Here is a 25,243-nt window from a genome sequence, read left to right as displayed (position 1 = left end):
TGCTCACTAGTAATAGGCTAAAAGCCTACTTGGTTTGGTGGGTTTAGTTGGTTTGGTATTGAATCTTTATCCTCGGACTGACAAAGCCTTGGTAGATTATTCCTGGTAGTTTCGCATACTTGTAGAGGCTGCTCACGCAGGGTCGGTTACCGAGATCGACAGAGTGAAGTTGTTTCGGGGAATTATTTATTCCATCTATTAGGTGCCGATGAATAGAGAGCAGTCCTTAGAACACGTTGTCAAGCGCGCGCACGCCGAGAGTCGAACTTGATTTTGAAGCTTGAGAGCCATTTGATTTTGAAGCTTCTTCGTTCACAAAATCACGCGCTAACCAACTGAGCTATCGGGGAGAAATGGATAACGTACAGGAAAATTTCCATAATAGTGAGTTAACTTTAGATTTTATGTTAATGGAATTTTTTTTTTTTTAATTTTAATTTATAATTGCTGAAAATTACGAATTTGTTATTATTGAACTGCTAAAATTTACTAAATTGTTGTCAGACCGGCGACGCTCCGCTTGCGGTGTCAATAGTGGTCCAAAGCTTACTGTAGTCTACAAGTGCGATAAACATAATTGCCTTTCAGAGGGTTTTTCAGTGCAAGGATAAACAATTAAACATTCAATCAGCAAACTATTTTTAAGTAATATACTTCAATGTAACTTGTTGTTCCTAGGTCTGCAGGTGACTCTAGGCCCTAGGGGCATTCAGCGCCCAGGAGCATAGTTTGCACTGTGGATGTGGCGCTATATAAATATTGTTATTATTATTATTATTATAGTTACTCACCTACACCATTTGCAACAATCGTATCATCAGCTGTAAAAGTAAGTTCGTGTTAAATAAGAAAATGGTAACAATTTATTGGTAACTATTGTCACTCCTACTCGAATAACCAGTCACATGATTCTTCTACAAATTGGAAAAGTTTAGCCTAATACAAAAATTAATCGAAGCAATTTGTTGGTCTTAAATTTTGCTTCACTTCGAATTTAGATTTTGGTAAAGAATTTCGTTTCTATCACATGCAATTTGTTTTGGTCTGTATACAACATTGCAAATACAGTTGTACTAATTTTGACAGCAGTTGAAAAATGTTATGAAGTGAAAGAAAGTTTCTCTCTCAAGAACATGCTTCGAGTTTCGTGCATTCTTGACATAGCGCGCATTACACCAATAAAACATGCAAGAACACCTTATACAATAAATACATGTGATGCCAAATGAATAAATAAATAGTTACCATGAAGCTAACTTTTATTGACAATACTGACTTTAATGAAAAAAATACGATATTTACGCGTAAACGTTTGTTTTGTGTCCAGCGTTTTAAAGATTCAGTTACCAATCGTAATAGTGACGTCATACGCTGATGATGTCGAAGACTCGTCTGTGACGTCGATCACGGTTGACTGATCAAGCAAATACAGCAGGCAGATTTGATAAGTGAGGTCATGCAATGGGTTGCAATCTATGGCAGAGTAATGTTAAGTGAAAAGTGTGGTTGTTGATGAAGCACACCAATGCAAAAAGTTTCATTCCAAGCAGTTGAAACATCGCAAATAAAACTTTACATGGAAAATGTGTGAAAGATCTAACATAACATTTCTTCTGAAGCCTCGTATTTGTGCACCTGTTTGAGATGTTGGGCTCAGAAACAATGTATAGCCTACTATAGGCCTACCTCATGTTAATGGTCTTCAAGAAACATTAGGCCTAGTAATAATAATAAGTGCTGCAAAATGTGAAACCACAGTGCGCAATGCGTGCATGTATTAATAACTTGATAACTGAACACAAACAAACATGCATTCTTAAGATCGAAAGATCATTAAAGATCAAAAGAGTTATAATTGGAATCATGTTCATAGGCTAGAGCAGGGGTCACCAACCTTTTTTGCATGCGGGCTACTTTGGCACTAAGGAGAGCTGTGGCGGGCCGCACTAATAAAATGTCACGTAAGTTGACCCTTATACTAGAAACGCATTTTGTACCCAGTATCCAGCGTTACATGTTGTTTATATTTATGTTAGAATACCGCAGCAACAAAATTAATCGAACAAAGCTACTGCCAGGCCAAGCTCCTTTTACAACACTTGACTTTTTTAACAATGCCTAATAAACGAGGCCACTTGTTTTGCGCCCCACTTATAGCGAGGCGAGCGGTTTTATCAGAATATTCATCGCCAAGCAAGAGTGGTGTTGTCACTTCGCTTTACAAAAGATATCTTGCAATTAACAATTTCAGTAAACAAGGAAATGTTTGACACATCGCAATACAGGCAACAATAGTGACCTGCAAACATATCAGCGAAAAATGGGCTCCAATAACAGGGAGAAAGAAACCAGGCACCATGAAACAAACGCTTGTGGAAATCACCAAAAAAACGTTTCATTCTTAACTCATGAACAGTGTTCCTTCTAAAAAAGCAATGAGTTGGTTTGATTATAGACAACTGTCACTTTGCGGTGCTTATCAGCATGGCAAGAATTGTTGATTAACAACATTTTGCAGTACTAAGCTAAATATTTTCGTATTATTACAACCAGAAAAAGTCTTTAAATTTATATATAATATTTTGCAAATTTATTATAAATTGAGTTGGCACACCGACCTATTTCGCCAATAAAAACTTGCGACAAGGGAACACTGCTCGTGAAACACAATAACAGTGAATCGCACACTAGTGTTTACAGGACATTTGCAAACTTAAAGTAAACAACCCTATGCTAACAGACATTTTCGAAATTCGAAAACTTTTTAATCGTTTTGGAACGTTTTAATCAACCACGGGGACAATCAGGCCCGGATTTAAGGAGGGGCAGAGGATGTAGGTGCCCTAGGCCCCCCGACTTTTGAAGGGCCCTCCTACGTAAAAAAAATGTGATTTTGTATTATTATTTTTTCTTTCAGCCTTTGAAGTTTCCGCAAAATACTGTGCAGTGCTGGATTAATGCTCCTGTAGACGTAGTGGTGATTTTTCGCGCCGTAGGCGCAAAATTTTTTTTGTACGGGGGGCCTCTTTTCTAAAAGTGCCCCGGGCCCCCCATCAGCTAAATCCGGCCCTGGGAACAATGTGGCTGGACATCGCATTGGAATAACTTTAAGCGACTCTCACCTAGAACTACAATCTGTTTGGTCGGTCGGAGGAATCGTATGCAAAGCGAAAATATGCTTCTTGGAAAGTATTTCTTGCCTTCATGCTTTTTAAGTTCTCTAGAAAAGTACTTTTGGTTATACTTGTACGCTGATACCTTCCGCGGGCCGCACATAACAACGGGGCGGGCCGCATGCGGCCCGCGGGCCGCCAGTTGGTGACCCCTGGGCTAGAGCATGAGTGTAGAGAAAACGAGACATCGGTCAATGATCAACTCCTGCACATTATGACAACGATAGGCCATGGTGCTCATTTGGTGCACCCATGCAAGCAAACCTTGACCTACTCACCAGCTGTGGAAACTTCTACGATGGGAGAAAAATCGCTGTAGCCAAACGAATTTCTGGAGCGCATCCGCAGCAGGTAAGTTTCACTTGAAGCCAGTCCATCAAGGCTGTAGCTCAGCGACTGAGGGGGTACATTGACTTCAACCCACCGGTTGTTTTTGATATCAGACTTATCTTCCCCACCATAAGACCTGTTGGAATACATGGTTTGATTGAGCTGCTGCTGATACCGCTGCAAATATGCTGCATCTTTTGATACTCTTGTCTTAATTATTAGCAATGCTCAAACTTTAACATTTTAAGTGTTAACATTATTTTTAAAATGTTTTCAAGATATAGTTCATTTCTGACAGCTTTAAATTAAGGATGTTAACTAATTGTGTTACAAGTATGGATGTATAAAACTGATGATACAACTGAACAGTAGCGTTGACTGGGGGTTAATAAAATACTTTTAGGCCCAAGATTAAAATGGGGGTAGAAAATCTTTCTAGAGAAAAAAATCAAATGTTCTTTAGAATTTTATTTGTTGTTTTTAAAAGTGTCTTATTTGGGAAGCCCAATCATCTGCACCGGCCCCTCGGTATCCCATCAACGGCCCTGCCACTAATCATACTGTAGTTCGTACTTGTTTTGTGTAACTTACAATTTATATTGCAAAGAAAAGGTTTGTAACGCTCCCCCATCAAATCCAGGTTGCCACGACAACGAAATCGAATTAAACGTCGAATCCATCACTTGCACTCCATAGGGGGGATCTGGTCGCCCTTCAATTGACAAGATTATTGAGATTTGAAAGTTCATATTAACCTGAGCTGCCAACAATTTAATGAAGATAGCATAGAATTTAATGGTCTACCAACGTTTCTGTCAAGATGTCGAACCAAACACATAAGCGGAAGTAGCTGCCAGAATGAGAAGGGAACAAACTATTCCTATCAAGCCAAATGGTAAGATCTGCTCACTTTTATTATCCAGTATACTTCAAGTAACTACAGGATTATTATTGTTGACAGGAGGACCACTAGGCCTTTCTAGCAAAAATAACACTTCCAACAATCAGAAACTTCACTCTGCCAATCTAGGCGACAAGGTGTGCGTTTATGGTTCAAAGCCTTTGCAAGTATGCAACACTGTCAAGTTTGCGCTCTCAAAATAACTTTCCCAATCCAAGAATAAAGATCGAAATGGCATCAATCACAGTTGCTAAGTGGCATAAAATTCGGACAAAAAACGATGAATCGGTAGGCCTAGGCACTAGCGTACGCAGGGGGGGGGCATTGGGCCATGGCCCCCCCCCCCCCTTTAAAATGTTTTAGTAGTTAACGACGTAGATTAAGCCATTTAATATGTTTTGCATTGCTCTGTCAAAGCAATTAACAATATAGACTAAGCCAATACGAAATACATGGCCCAATCCACCTACCCCACCCCAGGTATGCCAATGTAGCATAGTGTTCTGTAAGCCTATTATAGTGAGAAAGAAATGGATAAAGTCTAAACTAAAACCATACTGGGATATCATGAAAACGTCTAGCTTTATTTCCGAAAAATGCCGAAGAAAACATGATCTTATCCTTTTGCTATGCCACCTGACAGCACCATTTTACAGGAATATTCATACCCACATTTTTGTTGAAAATGCTCTCAGAATGCACCAAATTCGAAGTAATTTTTCAAAATTTTCTGGGGGAGGCCCCCCAGACCCCCCGCCACTGGGTGTCGTTTTAGGAGAAAACGCCGTCGGGCTTCGCCCGCCGGCCGTAAAACTCCCCCTTTCAAAATTCCTGGTTACGCTACTCTCAATGGCCCCCCCCCCTTGAGAAAATCCTGCGTACGCCACTGGGCCTAGGCTATATTGTCATACGCTGGGTCAAACAGTTAACAAATTATTCAGATATTTGTTAGTGTCAATGTTTAATTCTCTGCGCCATCAGTGAAGTGCTGCACTATAAATGAAACATTTTTAAAAACGTGCCCTCAAAATTTCCAAATGTCATACTAATGCTATCCGAAATCTTCCAAGAGTACCCGGCAACCCTCCCTGGTCACTGCCGAGTCTCTTCCTGGGGAAAATTAGTTTAGTTGTACCTGGCGGAACTAATTTGATAGTCACAAAGTCTTTATCCAAAACGTTGGTAGCTTCACAAATGTACGAACTCTCTGACGTGGATGCGTCATCAACTCTGACGTACAAGTGACTGGTGTACACGTCATTGTCATGAATGACGTGATCAATGTTGAAACTGTGACGAAAGTAACAAAATTCAATCGCGATAAATCGATCGTGTTTTGATTCATAAGACCAGTATCTATCTTGCTTAGTTTTAAGTGTAAATAGTTCATGTCACGTCACAAAAATGGTTGGTTAGTAGCCTATTTGAGTAAAGGCACATTTCGTTAAAAAATGACAATTGGTTCAGAAAACTCACAAATTTAAATATATAAAAGAATAGAAAGATTATTTGAGCATTGAACAATCTCTTTCATTGCAACACATATTTTTGAAGGACGATTTGAACAGAGAAACGTAGAAAACAAATATTTTCTACTCTACCCAGTGCCCACCCAAAATAAACATTTTTTCACGGCAGAAGCTGCCTAGACGAAATCATTCCCCAGCTAGGTCAAATTATACCAGTGAGCCAAAAGAATTATAAACAGCAAAAGTGACAAATTGGTAAAGATTGTGAAATTGCTTTAACATAAAAATGTTTGGAGTTTTAAGTACAATTAGTAGATTTTACTCACAAGTCATCTTCGTTTGAGCTGGTGAGAATAGCGCTTCCATTTGCCATCCTCCACAGGAATGTAATGCCAGGGTTGCCAGATGCCGTACAGACAAGAGCAACATGAGCTGGCAAACTATTGGCTGGAGGCATGGCAATTTTGCTGGCAGTTTCTTGTCGATCAATCACTGCTCCAACTTCAAACAGTAAATAATTTTTTTTTTAATTTATCATGAGAAAAGCCAGTTTTGCACATTGAACCAGAAAAGTCATTCACTTTAGTGTGGTAGCAATAGACACGGCAGACCAACGAAGCGGAAGCATGGTACGTAGTTATACAAGAAGTGCGGTATTAAAGATAATGCAGGATTTACACAATTCAACAAATATTATTTCAACAATCAGAAGTAGTCTATATTATTAAGTTTGCAGAACACTGTCAAGACCTTCGTGAGCTATTAACAGAGAAAGAGGCTTCTCTTGCTGTCCAATGCCCACCCGTAGGGTAAAGTTGGTTTTAACTTACGTGATGTAAGCAGGGTCGGATTAACCATTAGGCTAATAAGGCTATAGCCTTAGGCCCTGAAAAAAATCGGCCCTCAATTTTTGTAAGGCTGATAGTGATACAAACCCAGTACCAGTAAGTTACAGTTTTTGCTTAAAATCGAATGACTGAGTTTGAGTCAATACATATGAAGATCCCATTTCGAAAACCACGTAGGCGCCACTTTTACCGAAATTGAGTTTGGAGCAGGGCTTTTCAACCTGGGGGTCGCGAGCCGTTTTTCAGAGGTTCGCGAGGCGCTTGAAATTCTAGTGTATAATTGTTTTCAATTCTGTTTCCAGAAAAGATTAAAAACTGTGGTTTATAAACAAAAAGATTAAAAAAGCTATGGTAAAAAAACAAAATTATGTAGAATCCTATGCAAAATATAGATTTCTCAGTATCGTTTTCAATGGCATTGAATAAAATTAGTGTCGCCTATTTTGTTTGAAAGTTCTTTCAGCAACAAGTGTACGCATTCACAAACTTAATACTTAATAATATGCAGCACCAACCATCTCACTGAAATTAATTTAAATAAATCCATAAAAGATTGCAATAAATTCAACCGGTGAAAGTGCAAAAACGTCATTATTTTTTCTCCTATTATCTAGCTAAGACTGATAAAAAATGGAAATAACAATCAGAGGAAATGTACAGTAATAAAAGCTGTGATAACATCGCTAAAAAACGTTTTTCGTTTCGGAAGTTTACGTTGGAACAGCAAAACTAAACATAACTGGATGTCGGCATGAATCAGATTGGATTAAATTTTGCATTAAATATGCTTTTGTTGAACACTTTTATGGGGGGGGGGGGGGGGGCGCGAAACTACATTGATTGCTCTGAGGGGGTCGCGGTGAAAAAAAATTGAAAGCCCCTGGTTTAAAGTGTCATTAGGTAAAGTACTGTATTACCATATAGGTATCCATTTCTTTCTTTCCAAAATCTTTTTCATCAGCTTCAAATTTGACAATACAAATTGTGTTTGTTTCCAAAACCAATTAGCCTATGTGCCATCATCAGCCATTTTTATGTTATGTTTATGTTATTTTGCAGTAAATAATTTCAATTTTTTATGTATGTATTTTTATTACTTTTTGTAGCTTGGTTTGCAAAATTAGGCCCTTCTCTAGTAAACAGCCTTAGGCCTAAAGTACCCTTAATCCGGCCCTGGATGTAGGGTATGCAAAATGTTGGCTATGTGACTCATCCTTTGAACTAAAACAAACAAAATTACTTGGCTTCTAGGTAGAAAGCCAAAAAGCAAGACAATCTGCTGCTGAAAACAGCAAGTGCTGTTTTAAAGCTGCAGTTACTTACATAAAATCTTCAAGGAAAATGATCTCTTAGTATCTTCTCCCACTCCGTTCGAGGCTACGCAAGTGTAAGTTCCCCTGTCACTAGCGGTGGTCCCCCATATATTCAACTGACTTCGTCCATTCGAAGTAATGACTTCAAACTTTCTGTGGTGGGTATTGGGAGGCTGAATATTTGAAATCACAAGTTAGAAAATACAAAAATGTGGTTATGCGAGTGACAATGCAATGTTTAATGATAGATTGCAAAAACGTACCAATTCATTGTTTGATTAAAGCTGTCAGTTTCCTACAAGATTAAGTTGATCAGAAAACCGCACAAACAATTCATGACATTTCTATCAAATCTTGTGCTCACTTGTTTCACCCAAGTAACATCTAAGTGGGTCAATGGGTGATTTTCAACCTCACAGATCAATGTGATGTTTTCCCCAACGCTTACAAGTGAAGGACCGTTGATGTCAATAATGGTTGGAGGATCTGAAAAATTCACACCGGTTGAGGTTGAAAAGTATAAGATTTTGCTGTGACAAGTTTGAATCGGTTTGAAACAACTTTATTTTCATACATTTAAAAACTTGAATATAAGAAGTTAAGAACTATTTTGAACTCAAATTTCGAGATGGAAACATTTCTCGTTCTCAATCTCAGTCAGGACTTCGTTTAAAACAAACCACTGCATCTGCACAAGAAAAAACTATTCTTCTAGAAAAAAATCCGTAAAACCTTGATGACTTAAGCAGGGTTCATCCAGGTTCATCGCACGTATACGGATTACAATAGATACGCTTTGAAAAAATATACGTACAAAGTACATTGACCGTGACGTTTATTTCTGCTGATCCTCTTGGGTTGGTTGCTTCCAAGATGTAGAGACCAGCATCTTCTTTTCGAATGTTTTGTATTCGAAGGATTCCTTCATAAACTGAAGTTAAAAACTTTCCATCTGACCCTAAGAAGACCTTTTCGAATGGACTTCCTGAAATAACCGGAAGTAACCTCCACCATCGGTACGTCATGTTAGATGGATTCGCTATAGCGGGAACAAAAACAACGAAACTCTCTTCGCCTTCTGTTGCGTTAAATCGGAAGCTTTCGGATTCAAAATAAGGAGAAAATTCAACATTCAGCGAGATATCTTTATTTGCAGATTTCTTTAGAATTCCATTTTTTGCACTGAAACGAAAAAAAAGTAAAGGGAATTAGAAGGCAAAATAAGCTTAATGAGGTAGGGTAGGCAATACAAGAGAACAACTGCATGTCAAGCAAGCTGGTGCTAGAGAGAAGCCCAATTATGGATTCATAGGATGCACTACTTGGTGATTTTATGCTCAAGGAAAATGATTAAAAGAACTATAAAAACAAGAGGCTAATTGTAACAACACATCTCGAAGAGCAATCGAATTGTTGCTTTCAACATTTTAAAGTTCGGAACAGGATCTTAAAAAGACTCTCGTGACTTTTATGACGTGAGTAATAACCAACCAATCGTGGTGTTTGCGATAGGTAAAGAACAGCAGTCAAACAACGAAACACCTTCTCAAATACATGAACCCTGCTAAAAAGCGCAAGCGTACTTTAGTGAGAATGTAAGTTTGTGTCCGATAATCTCGCATGCTGCGTCATCCACTCAATTTATTTGTTTCGATAGCACCGCATAAAGTGAATGAAAAATACCTTACTTCGACCTAATAATTAGCTTTATTACGACATACAATAGGAACTTTAAGAGTGGATTTGTGATACAAAAATACTTCGACCAGTAAGCTATCTTTTCTTTACCATACATTCAGAAGCGAACCATCTCTTGTCCTTACCTGCATGTCACCACTGCACCATGATCTTGTTGGGTTGGGGTCAGCGTTACGCGACTGATCGCGATGAACCCAGCGAAGCGGCTTGGTTCTGTTGTGACAACAGCAGGGTATTCTGTAGATAATGGATTTCCATCTCGAAGCCTAAGCAAAAGAATACAAACGTGAACGCCTGTTTTCGCAAAATTGCGTAAAATTGAACTAGCCTACTTTTAAAAATGAAGACCTTTTAGAAAAAAATTGTTCGAAAAGCTCGTTGCAATCTATAATTTGTTTCAAGGTTGACTTTTCATTGTGTTTCATTATTTACAAACGTATTTTACAAGGGCAGAGATAATGTTTGGTATTAAAATATAAAAGCCGAATCCTCTCGGTCCACACTTTTTGTGTCAAAAACAGTCGTTTAATCGCCAGTGACTTTACTCATATCATTGCAGTGCTAGCAAACAACTTACCACGTGACTGTTGCTACCGGGTTGCTTGAAGATGTGCGACAAATTAAGCTCATTGGTTGTCCACTAACAGGCGCTAGTGGAGATTGTTCAATCGACAAACTAGCGGGGGGAAAAAGGACCTAAATAAAAATTTTGTTGTTATTTTTAAGAGTTAGAAGCAAAGGATGGAATTTACAATCTCCAAAACGACCAAGGTTATGTTGTTTAGGTGAGCAATGTTCTAACTTATGACCTAAAATTGATTGACACGTCGAACATTTAAAGTCTTTATTTAGGCTACTTGTGTTTGCAAGTTTGGCTCCTATTTCAGCTATTTTAACATCATCATCAAAAGGCCAAACGCGTAAAATTTGGTTCATGCGGAATTCTTGCTTATAAACCATTTGCTAATTCCAAATTCGCTATCATTAGATAGATATCAAGTAGAAGATAATCCCGTAGTAGCGTTAGGCAATTACCTGCAAAGTTTGACTATGACGCCTTGGTATGTCAGTAGCTACGTTGGAAGCCGTGCATTCATATCGTCTCCTATTGTCATCGGCAGCTAAGGTTAATTCGAAAGTGCTGAAAGTTTGATCATCTGTGGTTCCAGACTGAAGATGAATATGGTCATCTTCTTCTGAGAGGGGAATCCCGTCTTTGTACCAATTTAATGTGGGTCGTGGATTCCCACCCTGAGCAACAAAATTATGAACTAGTTATTTTTCTTTCGCAGTCTGATGGAATGTTAATTAAAACTATTTTATTCCTGACTTGCTTGTTCATCGACATGAGATCAGACTAGTCATCTTGCTCTATGTAAAAATACTATACATAAAGTGGCTGCTCGACTTCATGACTGGGAGCTCCCATCGTTGCTTTCTTTTAGTTGTAGGCTATGCCGATTTATTTATGTTTTTACGTTTACATGTTATCACTTTTCATACAACGATGAATAAACTGCTTCTTGTCTTATCTTAAACGAACACATAATATAACATACCCAGCCAGAATTTTTTTAACTTATGATTGGACACCTACAGATTCCAAACTAGGATTAACTTTTTAACAAAAAAATAAGGGACAGCCATTGGCGGATAAATAAAAGGGTGTATGAAAATCAATCAGTGCAACAAAGGAAATATACAGACAGAGAAGGGAATTACATTAAAAAATGAAAGGACTCAAAGTTGTTTGCATTGTATAGGCCACTTTCTTAGGTTTGTTACTGTTAATTTCATACAACCTTGGTCACAGCGGTAAACCATAATCTCTTGGGAAAATTTTAACATAAAGTTCCCTAATCCGTTCGTCTGTATATAATGACCGAAGAAACACACACTTGAACTTCTTTTCAAACAGTGTATTCCTGTAAAATTAGCCCGAGGCTACCGAAAACGAGGGGGTGCAACGCCTACACCACTTAAACTGTCACTACACAACAGATTACTTGGATAAAAGACGGAACTTTTGTCCAGCTAGCAAGCACTAAGCCAACAGTTAAATGTGCGGCCAACTTTCAAACAATCATTTTACGAATGACCAGAATAGATATCAATATCTCAAATTCACGTAGAAAGTAACTGTGACGCAATAAATGAAAGACAATTATGAAGTCATTCCAACAGGTGTTTAAAGCTGATGTAATATTTCCTGTTTAAACAGGCCCAAACAAGTCCAAACAAGTTTGACACAAGTCTATGAACGATGGTGCAATTTTGGCACATTTTCTAGCAACTTCCATGACGTAATATTCAGTAGACTTGAACGGTTTTATATGACGTTTGATTTGTACAGAGATTGGCCGTAACAAACCTTCGTACTTCCAAATTGTCCGTTTATAGTTATAGAGAAAAAAACACCATATTCATCAGCAAAACAATTTAATCATGAGTGAGCAATGACTCACAATTGCCGCACATCTCATCTGAACGGTTTTTCCTTCTTCAAGGAGCAAATGCGTTGGTGATGCTGAAGTCAGTGATTGACTCAAGTAATAAATCTCAACAGTGACCGCTAACGGAGGGTAATAAATTTCAAGAGCCTTTGCAACCTTCAAAACAACGAACAGATAATAATTTGTTCAGGATCAGAAAAATCTACCGTTAAAAGAAACAAATATTTTAAGGTTATGGTTTTTAAAGACACAATAAAAAATAGATTGAACCGTAGTGAGAGTTTAACTTGCTTTAATCAAAAATTTGACTTTGTAATAATTTTTGTTTAAAATTAAGTCTCGCAGTGAAGGAATTAATGTTGGATCAACCAAATAAAACTTGTTTCATGTACCCTCGTAACCCTCGGTAAATATAAACTCTTATTTCAGGCTCTACACCTTCCAGTGTATTTGGTAACTAAATAAAAATAACTGACAAGAATATGAAATGCCGCCTCTTACAAATTCTTACCTCTTTAACGTAATGCAGTCGAGGTATGGTGACGACACAAACGTACGGAATGCTGACGTCATCCCGCTTCACATTGTTCAGGGTCAACACCGATTGAGTGAAAGTTGATTGTTTTGTGATCGTCGACTTTGAGGAGCTTTGACTTTTAGAAACAAGGTTGCTGTTTCGATACCTAAAAATATTCTAGTGCAAAATGTTGATAAAAAAAATATTCCAACAGGAAAAATCGAATATATTTTGATTATTTTCTATCACTTTCAATAAATGAAATGTTAGATGAGATAAAGTTTTACGTCTAATTTTTCTAACAAAGCTTCATAAATTTTACATTGTTGAAACCAGCTCACCATCTGATGTCGGCACTTGGGTTGCTGGCAGTGGTCCGACATGTCAGGGTGAGTGAGCTGTTCTCTACCGCCCCCACCGGATATTGCGTCACTTGGACATCAGATGGAGGGTCTGAGATAAAATGTGGTCTTGTCTTAAATTCAAATAACTTTCAATTAAAAGTGTGCATTTATATATTCTAGCCAAAATAAGAATGCAATGAAGTAATTTAGGCTTGCAACTTGTGGTCACAGCGGTAAACCATAATCTCTTCGTGGGAAAATTGTAACATAAGATTCCCGAATCTGTTCGTCTGTATGTATCGACCAAAAAAGAAACACTCCTTGAAACGTCTATTCAATAAGTGTATTCCTGTAAAATTAGCTCGCGGCTATCGAAATCGAGATGCAACGCCGTACACCTCTAAAAACTGTCACTACGATACAGATTACTTGGATAAAAGACGGAACTTTTGTCCAGTTAGCAAGCACTAAGCAAACAGTTAAATGTGCGGCCAACTTTCAAACAATCATTTTACGAATGACCAGAAGAGATAGCAATATCTCAAACTCACATATGCAGTACTGTGACGCAATAATGAAAGACAATTATGAAGTCATTCAAACAGGTGTTTAAAGCTGATGTAATATTTCCTGTTTAAACAGGTTTCAAACTGAAACAGGCCCAAACAGGTCCAAACAGGTTTGACACAAGTCTTATGAACGATGGTGCAATTTTGACACATTTTCTAGCAACTTCCATGACGTAATATTCAGTAGACTTGAACGGTTTTTGATATGACGTTTGATTAGGTGAACCATTGTCTGGAACAACTTGCTTGTATTTGATATTTAGTCAACCTTACGTAAAATGTTTAAATTTTTTAATTAAAAAAACAATTAACCTTTTTTGAATGTTGCGACAATGTAAGCTAGGCTACACTTTTATCGTACAGTCAACCGTTATCCAACGAAAAAACCGAGACAGCCGTTTTATCTAGTCCAGATCGGGTACAGATCTGACCAGATCCTTACCAAATCTAGGCCAGACAAAGAGGCTTTCAGAGAACTTAGTCTGACTGGGATTAAAAAAACTATAATTGCTAAGTTTGATCAGCGAAAAAAAAGAGAAAGGCTGTTTGTAAAACTGAAACATAAAATAATTAGGAAAAATTCGCTTTCTTTAACGACAGACTGCAAGTCAAGGACACAATAGAATTTATAAGAATACACATATCAACAAGTAACTTGAACAGTTAAACATTTTCAGTTTAACCTTCTAATTGCACAACTTTGTCATAAAAACCAAAAACAGGTAGGCCTACTCGCAAAACCAAGTCTAAGTAAGACTTACATAAAACGTTGAGCTTGACGCTGGAGGTCAAGTCTTCAGTTGTGGCAGGGTTGCCAGATGAACACGTGATCATCTTCTTGTCGTCGTTAGATTTGACGACGTAGTTCAACACACTTTTTGACGTGTTACCATGGTGAGTGTACTCTCGATAAATGACGACATCATTCTAAAAAATAATAGAACAAATTTAAGTGAAAAAGAAAAATGTCTCTCAATCTTTGTTTTATTTTTTAACTATCATAGCAAATTAAAAGACATACAATGATCCACTAGCGTACGCAGGGGGGGGGCCATTGGGCCATGCCCCCCCCCCCCCTGCGAGGCCCCCCACACCCCTCGCCACTGGGTGTCGTATTAGGCGAAAACGCCGTCGGGCTTCGCCCGCCGGCCGTAAAACTCCCCCTTTCAAAATTCCTGGTTACGCTACTCTCAATGGCCCCCCCCTTGAGAAAATCCTGCGTACGCCACTGCAATGATCTATTACCAACCAACCAAGATGCGACATAACTATTGCACATAAAGATAAAGGTCACACTAAGCCTTCGGCACAAAGGAGAGGGAGTGACCAGTTCCTTTCTTTCAGCAACTATATGCCCACTCAATTTATCGCACCCTCGGTAAAGGTAAACGGTGTTTATCAACAACCTGGGTGTAGAACATGGTTTGCATTATTGGAAAGTCAACGTCTGATTTGCTGCGCCATCCCTCCAATTACATACACTAAGTAATTAAAATCAGCCAGGTTGGTGACTTTTATACTAATTTATAATTTAGTGACAAAGTTGAGTTTGCAACGAGTTTACGGTCATACGATATTTCGATATTTCATCCGATTTCTAAAATAAATCAAGTGGGCACCAAGAGAACACTGAGCTATACCTAGAGGGCGCTCAGCATCGCTCAAACAAAGAGAAAAGTTTACAAGAACGTGGCTATCATAACAACGGCGACGTTTGCTCAGAAAAAAGCTTGGAACACAAGGACTTGTAGTATCATCATCATCAATGAAAGCACCATCAGTCTGAAGTGTGAGAGAGGTTCCAATGCTTTGACGCTATTTCGGATATTTTGTCTTGCTTGACACGTTGGAGGATGAGAGTCTCTGCTGCGTGTCAGTGAGGTGCGACGGAACAAATAGCCAACTACGTCATCTTTGGATGTCCCATGTATTCCCCTCTCAACGGAATAACAGGCCACACTTGACGATTTGACGAAAATTTAGCTCAAAGTCTTTCTATTCGGCTAACCACATATTTTCTGCTTCTTACGAACGAACGAGCATAAATTGTGAATTATCAAATTCTTTAGGAGGAAAATTATATCTGAAGTCTTTTATTTTAAGTGGTGATAAGATGCGCAGAAAGCTATAAACCTTTTCAAAAGAAATCACGATGAATCACTTCCATTATGCCACACACCTGACACGAAGGAATGGGCCTCGTAAAATTAAGTTATGAAATTTGACTCAAGAATCTACCACTTGAAAAACAGACAATTGCTGAATCAGCGACGATAAGACGGGATGAATTCTTTTTAGACAATCAAGAAGATACACGTCTGCCGGCACGCTTACTCCCCAGCTCGGCAAAGTTTTAAAATCTTCTGTAGCAATGTTAAAATGACGCTATACAACGCTATAACTTTGCATTCGGTTTTCATTGGCATTGTAAAAAGATAAAGCATACACAATGGCATATCTAAATGATATCGACTTGATAATACAAATCCATTTCCATCTAATCTGTGCCACGAGTTTCCAAACATTCTCAGCCAGCAAACAATCTTTTTTGCTTTCATTCGACCTCTGTAGACGTTGAATCAATGCTAAAATCACTGATTTGCTGCCTGGACTCTCGTCAATCAGAGCTCGCGGTTATGTACAAAGATAACGCGAAATCAAAGTACAATTGTAACATCGAAACTCGGACTTAGTCATCGAATCTTTAACCTTTTGAAATTTTAACTCCTACACCTAAAAATCATCGACTGTCATGGTGAAGCTACCGGTGATATCGAATCCTTCACCGATGCATACGCAGAGATAGACATAACAACCCACAACTATTCGTGACAACCAGTTATGTTTTATCTTTGTTTTTAATTCTACGATAACCAACTTTACAGTGCCCCTTCAAAGATCAAATCATAGCGTGTCAAATGTGTAAAAAAAGTTTCATATCCCATAAGCTATCATACCATTCACATAGGTTTTGTGGTTTTTTTTATTCAAGATTTAATTGTATCTTTAGATTTAATTGCTTCAAGAACCTTATCTGAACAAAAACTAAACAAAGCTTTTACAATGCGATCTCTTTAAAAAAAACTCTTCGAAATAAGTTACCAACTGTGAATGAATTTCTACTTCATTTGTGTTCTATACAACCCGAAGGACAACCAGGTATAATAGCAACGTTACAAAATTGCTAAAAATTTCAGTTAATCTATATTTACATATTCTAATGCGAAGTGACGAAGTGTAAAAACGTTGTATTATGAGTATGACCTCAAACGCGAAAACATTTCACGCTTCATTGCTCATTTGACAAGGAGAGCACCCGAGTATGAAGCCAAAAGATCGAAATAACCGAAATCGATAATTTTAATATATATGACACGTTCTTATTAACGCATCACACCCTAGAGTGCAAGAAAATTTATTGAACGCAAATTGCTTCTTGTCAACATTGCAAGAAAGTAAATAAATCATTTTTCATCAGATAGAACTATCGAGGCTGCAATGTCCAAGTCAGTTGCGATGAAAGCCAAGAAATTGGTAACACGCAATTTAGACACCTTCCTTAAATTAAAAGAACTTGTTCTAAAGCAGAAACTTGGAAGTTTTGAGAAGGCCTAATTGTAAAGATGTTAAACCACTGACAATGAGTTTGTCACCAAGGTTGACAGTTTAACGTTCCCACTGAAAGACATTATACTTGTCCATCGACCAAATACGGGACATGCTCTAATATTTTCTTACTCGCACGAGGTAAGAATTGAACCACGGTTTCCTGATCCGTAATTCATTGATGTGGTTATTTAATCTGTGAATTTTGGACGCCCAGACAAATGGCTGGCATTACAGCGCCGAGAGTTGATCCGACTGGTAACTATAGGGAGTGCAAGTTCAGCAATATTTAAATTGAGGTTTTATTTTTTACCAGCGATAATCTTTCGACGCACAATGTTTTTGCGATAAAATGATAGATAGCAAACAACTTTTGCCAAAACCACATTTGATCTTTCACATAACTAAATAAATAAAATTAATTTTTATGATTTAGAGGTGGCAGTCATCACCATGATATTTTTTTTTATTTTCGGCCATCAAGCCAAAAAAATATATTAGGCTACTTGCCGTAACATAGCAGGGGTCTGGAAAAAGGTAGAAGCGACAAAACACGAACGTTAAAGCGTGTTTGAGAGAGTAATGATTTTCGTCGCCTTAACCTCTTGCTTATAGATACGCCACTGCTACAGACAACCTTGGTCAGAAGCAAAGTAAAAATTGGATAAAAAAATTGAACTTTTTAAACAGTCATCCAGTTGCATTTCACCACTCACCAGCATCCACGTAATGGTGGCCAAGGGGTTTCCCCCATAGCTTGTACACATCAGCACAATGGTGGTACCGGCAACAATGGGAGCATCCATATCATGTCCTGTTATGGTGGGAGGGCCCGGGGGGTCTGCAAATTGTTAAAATAGCCTATGATTGCTTGTTTTGACAAATGGTTATTCCAAAACTTGGTTTGTAATGTTTTGAAACTGCTTTGAAATAAAACGTTGCTTTCAAATTGCAAGCTTTTAACTGTTAATCCCAAAAATGATAAAACTGCTTTAGGGCCTACTCTATTTAAAAATAGCTGATGAGGCATTGGCCATTTTATGCAATAATGTTGAGTTGTTTACCCCAATGAAATGGGCTTGTCGACTGTGGCAGTTTTAACTCAACCAACATTCCCAGGTCGCAACCAAGTTTATTATAAATCTATTGATATTTAGATAAAATAAATCCTATATCGACCTTGTGAAGTTACATTTATGCAATCTTTCCTTTGTTACTCAACAAACATATAAGAAAATTTTCTAATGTTTGGCTACTACAGAATGAACGTTGATAATAATGGCTTCAGCTATGAAGGAACTTGATAATGGCTGAAAATAAAATGTTCAACTGAACTCACAAATGACGTTTACAAGCGCTGTAGCTGCTTCTTCCCGCGTTTGCCGCGGTCGGACGTCACTTGCGTAGCCGTACGCACGATGGGCCACAATGCATTCTACTAGGGTCCCATTTTGGGAACGATCCGGGCTCAAGTTGAACGCACTACTGGTCGTTACCAGCTTGGAATCTGCAGCGGAAGTATAGAGAAATGAGTGCAATACAATTTCTGTCAACATTGAGCATTTCACCTTCAAAACAAGGAATTGCTTTTTTGTGTTTGAAAAACTGTAAACAAAGGACAATCTGAGCGTTTTTCAACGTGTTCAATGAAACATCACATTTACTGTTTGTATTGTGGTATATTGTGCATGGTGATTTTAAAACTTTCAAAGCTAATCGTTAAAATTGAGGAGTTTGCCAGTTCCTGCCTTAATAACGACAGTTTTACAATTCGGTTTAGGACAAGAACACGAGTAAAACTCATTGCAGCATAATGTGTTATCTTCTAAGACCTGTTTTTGGCTTAGTCATCTTCCTGCTTTGAATCATTTATACCTGGAATCGTTTTGACTTCGTTCTCTGTCACGGGCTTAGCAACGCCACCAATCCTCCACCTAATGAACGCCCTAGGTTTGGAGCTGGTTGCTTGGCAACGAACGGTCTTGTGATCCTTGTCCTTGATGGTGATGACGTGGCCCAGCGATGGAGAGATGGTGATAAATTCGGGGGAAACTGTGAAAAACAAATCATATAATGGTGAAATTCAAACTTGGCATAACATGATGATAATGTTATGGATTTATTTTTGTTCTCTCTACAACAGCGAAGGTCTTTTAGCGATAGGGCTCATTTATAATTTTATATCAGGTTTACAATGTAATTACAACATTATTACCCGACTTATACTCACCGCGCTATGCAAAAAAGGTACAATCGATACCGTTTTTAAAGTCTTCGGTTTGATCCGACCAGGAATCGATCTCAGATCTACCAGCACCAGAGCTGAAAGCGAAACCACTCGGCCACTATGAGCTGGTTAATGGGACACGTGAACTGATTTGATTCGCACCATATCATGAATGGTTACCACTTTTACAATATTTCAACGTTTACCACTTTTGAAGTGATGTGACAAGGTAACTTAGTAATGAACAACGGCAATGACACGAAAATTTTGATTTGCAATAAAAGAAACGTTGAAAAGAAACTTTCCTTCGCATTGATTGATCCAACATACCTAGCACTGTGACATAAACACTTCTTGACTCCAAGTAATCACTGGAGGTTGTGGCTTGGCAGCTGAACATCCCATCGTCTTCCACAGACACATTGCTAATTCTCAGATTCTGCTCACCTGCGTCATAAGTAAAAAATAATGAATTGTTGCAGAACAGCACATCATAAATCATTGTCCAAAGTTTCGACCTGCAAAGCATGTAGATCTCGTAGACCCTGATATTACGAAGACATTGCACTGGTTGGTGCAGTTGGGAGATGTTGCCTAACTTGGTAACTCATAAGAAGAAGAAGAGAACTTGTTGTATTTATAACTGGGTTACATTTACAATTTACCCCCATTGGATGGGTGATGTCTGGTAACAATACACTTTTACCCATCATAAAAAAGACAAGATTTACTTTCTACCTGAGATGAGAACGCAATTTGCTGTTTCTTAGTAGAGTACGAATTCAGCATAGTCAGGGCAAACGTCTCTCTAGAGAGAGTTTTCAAATTAAGGCCCCAATAAAACTTAATCGCTTTGTGTGTGCAATAGGATGTACTTATCTATAACAAAAAGAGAACCAGTTTTCAAAACTGTCACTTCACCGGGTCATAAAAAGGAAGAACTTGTTGATGTCAGAAAACATTACCAAGCCAGGCTTTCCACCTCCAGTACTTTCTCTGCTTAATTTAGGGAACGTAATCTGTGTTCGATGAAATACATTCTGAAAATTTTTGTTCAAACTGAAAGCACGTAAACAGAAGGTTGTTTTAGGCAAAGATATTGTTTCTGCAGTTCAAGGATAAATAAAGGATGCGATCGTGATTTCCATAATCTACAAAAATGATTAAACAAGTATCACTTTAACTCTACAAAATTACACAGCAATTTGTTTATGTTACAGTTGCCAGTAACATACACTATACACTCAGATTTTGTTCCAAAAGACTAAGAATTTTCTTTATTTGTTTGCTTGACGTATTTTTCACTTTTTCTTTTTGATTTTACATTTTTATCCGTTTTGACAGCTGCTAGCTAAAGATGCTATTGTTATAGACAAATCTGTTTTTGATAAATTATGTAAGAGAATAGATTTTTGTACAAATGTCCACATTCGATTAATGCAGATTAGCTAAGCTGTGTTATCTGCATAGCCGAGTGGTGGGAGCCCTTGTAGAACATTCGAAAGGGTGCCGGTTCGACACCGCTTAAGCGCACGCGTCTGCGTCTTTGACAAGACACTTAAAGGCACGCCTGAAGGTGGAAACAAAAATTGGCTTCCTTGCCTTCCCGTCCACTTAATCTAAATCTTTAGCCGCCTGTCGTGACCCTGAATACGACAAAAAAAAAGTGCTAAACCTAGTTTAAAAAATTAATTAAGTCTTACTCTTTGTTGTTGTGATCTTACCTGGATTTTTGCTTTCAACGATGGTGTATCGTGTGTTTGGATACCTGCCGTGCCAAACGAACCCGTCCTTATTCCAATTAATCTTCCCCTGAAAAAATTGATTGATTGATTGATTGAATCTTTATCCTCGGACTGGGAAAGCTTCTTGCAGAGCTTGATCCTGGCAGTTTTGCATACTTGTAGAGGCTTTGAATCACTGACGCAGGCCCGGTCACCGAGATTGACAGAGTGAAGTTTCCGATTGTTGAAGTCTTGTTGCCGGGAAACTATTCCATCCATTAGATGCCGCTGAATGGAGAGGTCCTTAACGTGTGTTGCTCAAGCGCACACCCCGAGAGTCGAACCAGCGCCGCTTGATCTTGAAGCTTCTTGAAGATTTGTGTCATTCGATCACCGATTCGATAAAACAATGCAGCTCGACTAGGTGGCAGCCTAGGAAGAGTGATTGTGTTGTATAACGACTAGTTGACGCTTTGGGTAGGCTCTAAAATTTATTTCAACTAATAAAACCTCACGGGCTCCAATCACAGCCATTGTCATACGGAAAATAAAAATAAAACTCGAAAAGATAACGTTTAGTTTAAAATATGCATAAGTTATCCAGCATCAGTCATCCTTGGAAAGAATAAATATGTAAAAAGGCTGTTTTTGGCGTATGGACTTCATTGGTACCACGCTTACACTGAACACAGACCACACCATCAATGACTGCTCCATCTTCAAGCCACCTAACGGAGTGGAAGGTCTGCGTGTCATGGATGATGAAACCAAAGACTGGCTGCTCTCTAGTAGCCTTCCAGTGTAGTCCGGGAACGTGAATCTGGGGTGGTAGAAGGATAGACCCTCGACCCCAGAGGCTCACACGAAGACGACTGAGAACACGTTAATAGTAGAGGGGCACTGAAGAGGCACGCATACGCCAAAACAGCAATGTCTACTATCTTCCACGATGTACTACCAATATGGATAATTGTTGTGCAGTCTTCATGGCTAACGTCACAAGTGTTAGTAGTGCACAAAGTTGGTGAGCAGACACTCGCTGCATGCAGACAGCCATGAGGAACGTCATGTGTTTTTTCAATTCTTAATGTCGTACAAAAATAGAAAATCCTGTCAATCCAACTCATGTCAGAAGGGTGGAACTTTTGGCATCAGCAAATGCTGCTCATCACCGAGGTACACAAGCATGAAAACAAGAAAACAATTAACACCTACTTGGAAGTTCGCCACGTAGCAGTTTAAAGTAACTTCCTTAGTCCCAGCAACCACAGTTATATTCGAAGGCTGACGGATGAAACGTAAGCCAGTGGAGCCAATCACTAAAAAACAAATTGTTTAAATATACTTCAATAAATAACAATGTGTTCAGGACATCATAATAAGGTCAATCTGGGTAAAAAAATACTGATGGGGAAACACTGGATATGGGGTAAGAGTCGGAACGGATGAAAGCAGCCGTTTTGCCAAGGTGAGGTCTTAGTGACACCACTGCTGATCACTTGTCAAAATACGAGTATGTAAACAGAAATAAAATTACTTTTCACAATGTTTTTTACTGGTTCAGAACCAGCAGAACTAGTTGAAAAAAAACTTTCCCTAAGGATGTTGAACGCTTTAAAACCATTTTACAGTTTCAAACCAAATAAGGTTTAATGAATACCATTTTGAAATATAACATTATATTGTTGGGACATTGAAGACATTTGATAAGAGGTCAGGCATCTTGAATTTTATGGCCCTTTCTGCGTGTTGAAACTCTTATACACTTCATGTGGGAGCACCTGAGTCGAAGACTACAGTATATGTTCCTTCGCTGCTTCTTGTGGTCTATTGTGTTGCAGCTGTGTTCGCAGAGTAGCCTGCTGTATGTTGTCGCAATAGCGCAAAATAAAGCATGATTATTATTTTCTTTCGAACTCAAAACCAAACAAAACTAGTTGAATTTCAAAATGATACTGAACACCCTTTTTTCATTAATAAACAAAACTATGGATTTTGTAAAACTATGTAACTATGAAACTAATGAAACTAAATATGTAAATATGAAAAACAAAACTATTAATGGAACAACAAATTACAAACGATCAAAATCAAAAACGTTTGAAGAATTTCTCTGGGTACTCCACTCAGCCGGTACAAACAAAACCCACAACAAAGCAAAGTTACAACTCTCCTAGTGCCAACTCGGCAAAGCAGCCTTTTACTACATTGATTCAATCTCTGTAGACGTTTAATCAATGTAAAAAAACGATGACTTATAGGTAAGGTGGACGTCATTTTTATGACGTAGTTGCAACTGTTGTGTTTAAGTCACTCTACCATCTTATTATGTAAAAATGATGTATATTTTACAACTTTTCACCAAAATCCACGTGGTAAACAATTACAAAAATTAAGCATCTTCCACAGTGCTCGCAGCCTTAAATGAAAAGTCTTTGTTTGTGAACTGCATCAAAGATATTTGAGTTTGTCTAGACTAAAAGTTTCAAAACCATTTTCAACTAAATGATTTGTTTAATTTTCGCTGCATTTGCCCATTGGAAAGAAAAATCAAACCAAATAGGAAATCAAGAATCAAGAACTCGCTGTAAAGAATTTCTCGATTTCAGGTCGCTTTCTCAAAATACATCAAAAGAGATTCAATCCAAAACAAAATTGATTCCATTGCGCCTGAAGATGAACCGATTATGAGCCAAATACATCGGTTACGTTATGTTGGCTTGTAACCTGGAATGCAAAGCTGCGGGGAGAATTAAAGCCGGTTCGTCACAAACACCAGGTGTGGTTGGCCTGGCGGTTAATTCCCCAACAACACATGAAGGAAGTATTAAAATTGCGGTGACATCATTAATCGTCATTGGCTTACAACTGCGTCGTGACAGTGCGACACAATTGTCACTACTCGGTCACTGACAGCTGAATGATCCATTCCTGTTACCTTCGCTGCAATTTTATTTCGGATTCTTGAAAAACTTCAGACTGTAATGGGTAAAACATCGGTATTTATTAACCCCCCAAATTTTCATCCAAAACTTTTCGGTTTGAAGACATTATCCCAATCTAGTGGCAAACCCTTGACACAGACTGTAGTTTGCGATGTGCCATCAAAATAGCCGTAAATTAATCATTTTTACATTGATTTAACGTTTTGAAGACATTGTATCAATATACAAACTTAATTAAATAGCTGATTGAAAGGGCACTTCCAGCTCCTCAAATGCAGTAGGCTCAGGGGCGAATCTAGCAAGTAGAGGAGGGAGGGGGGATTATTAGAGGGGGGGTTTCAACAAAACACAATGATGTGTTGGTTTACATTAAATCCGACTTTGCAAATACGCCACTAGGCATCACTTCTCCATTTCTTTTTTTTTGGGAGGGAGAGGAGCGATCGCCCCAATCATTGAAGGGACTTGCAATATAAATAACGCTGAATGATTATTTAAAAACTCATCAAAAAAGTTAGTTGGTCAAGTAAAGTTTAAAAAAAATCCTGAGACCAAACGGAACTGTAACAATCTATCCACTTCATTGTAATGGAGAAATTATTATTCTTACCTTTCAAAAGAATGACAGAGAAAGAAAACGCAATCGTAAACGCTCGAATCATTTCCGTGAGCAAACAATCTCTCTTTTTGTACAATTCCTCTTATTTACTGACAATCCTTTGATGAAATCTGCTTTCCAATTAATCCCTTCCGAATTTAGTTGAAAGTTAATCAAAAAGCAATCCTGTCATTACTAAAAGCAAAACAATGCATACGTAATCTTAACGTCAAAATTGATCTATTGAAATATTATTTTAATAAGCAAATATCTACAAAACATCAAAATCTAAATATTAAACAAAACGACGGTGCCAGTTTTTGATTATGTAGCACCATAAGACGTCTACCATTGTTTAACAAACATTGAGCATTTTTTCCAGCCTTTCCTGTGGATCAAAATAAGGATCCATACGACATAAAAGCATCGAGTGCAATATACATCTAAGAACCAAGGTGAATGAATCAAAGCCTTAGATTTTTTTACAGGCGGACAGAACTAATTTCTTTGCCTCATCATCTACATAAG

At 38.2% G+C, this 25,243-nt stretch overlaps 1 protein-coding gene across 1 annotated transcript in view; it reads right to left on the bottom strand.

Annotated features, from left to right (window-relative positions):
• The window catches only part of LOC145767940 (nephrin-like), a 32,954-nt gene extending 8,175 nt beyond the window's left edge, over positions 1-24,779 (bottom strand). The window contains exons 1-22 of the mRNA XM_082579538.1: positions 24,728-24,779; positions 22,388-22,491; positions 21,173-21,260; positions 19,779-19,895; positions 19,097-19,273; positions 18,561-18,728; positions 17,938-18,062; positions 14,377-14,542; positions 13,044-13,155; positions 12,697-12,868; positions 12,198-12,341; positions 10,768-10,983; positions 10,310-10,428; positions 9,858-9,998; positions 8,849-9,216; positions 8,399-8,520; positions 8,045-8,207; positions 6,200-6,374; positions 5,540-5,694; positions 4,095-4,215; positions 3,452-3,639; positions 792-821 (exon numbers count right to left, since the gene is read on the bottom strand). Coding sequence (XP_082435664.1) covers positions 792-821; positions 3,452-3,639; positions 4,095-4,215; positions 5,540-5,694; positions 6,200-6,374; positions 8,045-8,207; positions 8,399-8,520; positions 8,849-9,216; positions 9,858-9,998; positions 10,310-10,428; positions 10,768-10,983; positions 12,198-12,341; positions 12,697-12,868; positions 13,044-13,155; positions 14,377-14,542; positions 17,938-18,062; positions 18,561-18,728; positions 19,097-19,273; positions 19,779-19,895; positions 21,173-21,260; positions 22,388-22,491; positions 24,728-24,779 — 3,223 coding nt within the window. The remainder of the gene's footprint in view (positions 1-791; positions 822-3,451; positions 3,640-4,094; positions 4,216-5,539; positions 5,695-6,199; positions 6,375-8,044; positions 8,208-8,398; positions 8,521-8,848; positions 9,217-9,857; positions 9,999-10,309; positions 10,429-10,767; positions 10,984-12,197; positions 12,342-12,696; positions 12,869-13,043; positions 13,156-14,376; positions 14,543-17,937; positions 18,063-18,560; positions 18,729-19,096; positions 19,274-19,778; positions 19,896-21,172; positions 21,261-22,387; positions 22,492-24,727) is intronic.
• Positions 24,780-25,243: the final 464 nt, after the last annotated feature.

Source organism: Aplidium turbinatum, chromosome 1, assembly GCF_918807975.1.
Source record: "Aplidium turbinatum chromosome 1, kaAplTurb1.1, whole genome shotgun sequence".
NCBI lineage: Eukaryota > Metazoa > Chordata > Ascidiacea > Aplousobranchia > Polyclinidae > Aplidium > Aplidium turbinatum.
This window is presented reverse-complemented; position numbering and strand designations above follow the sequence as displayed.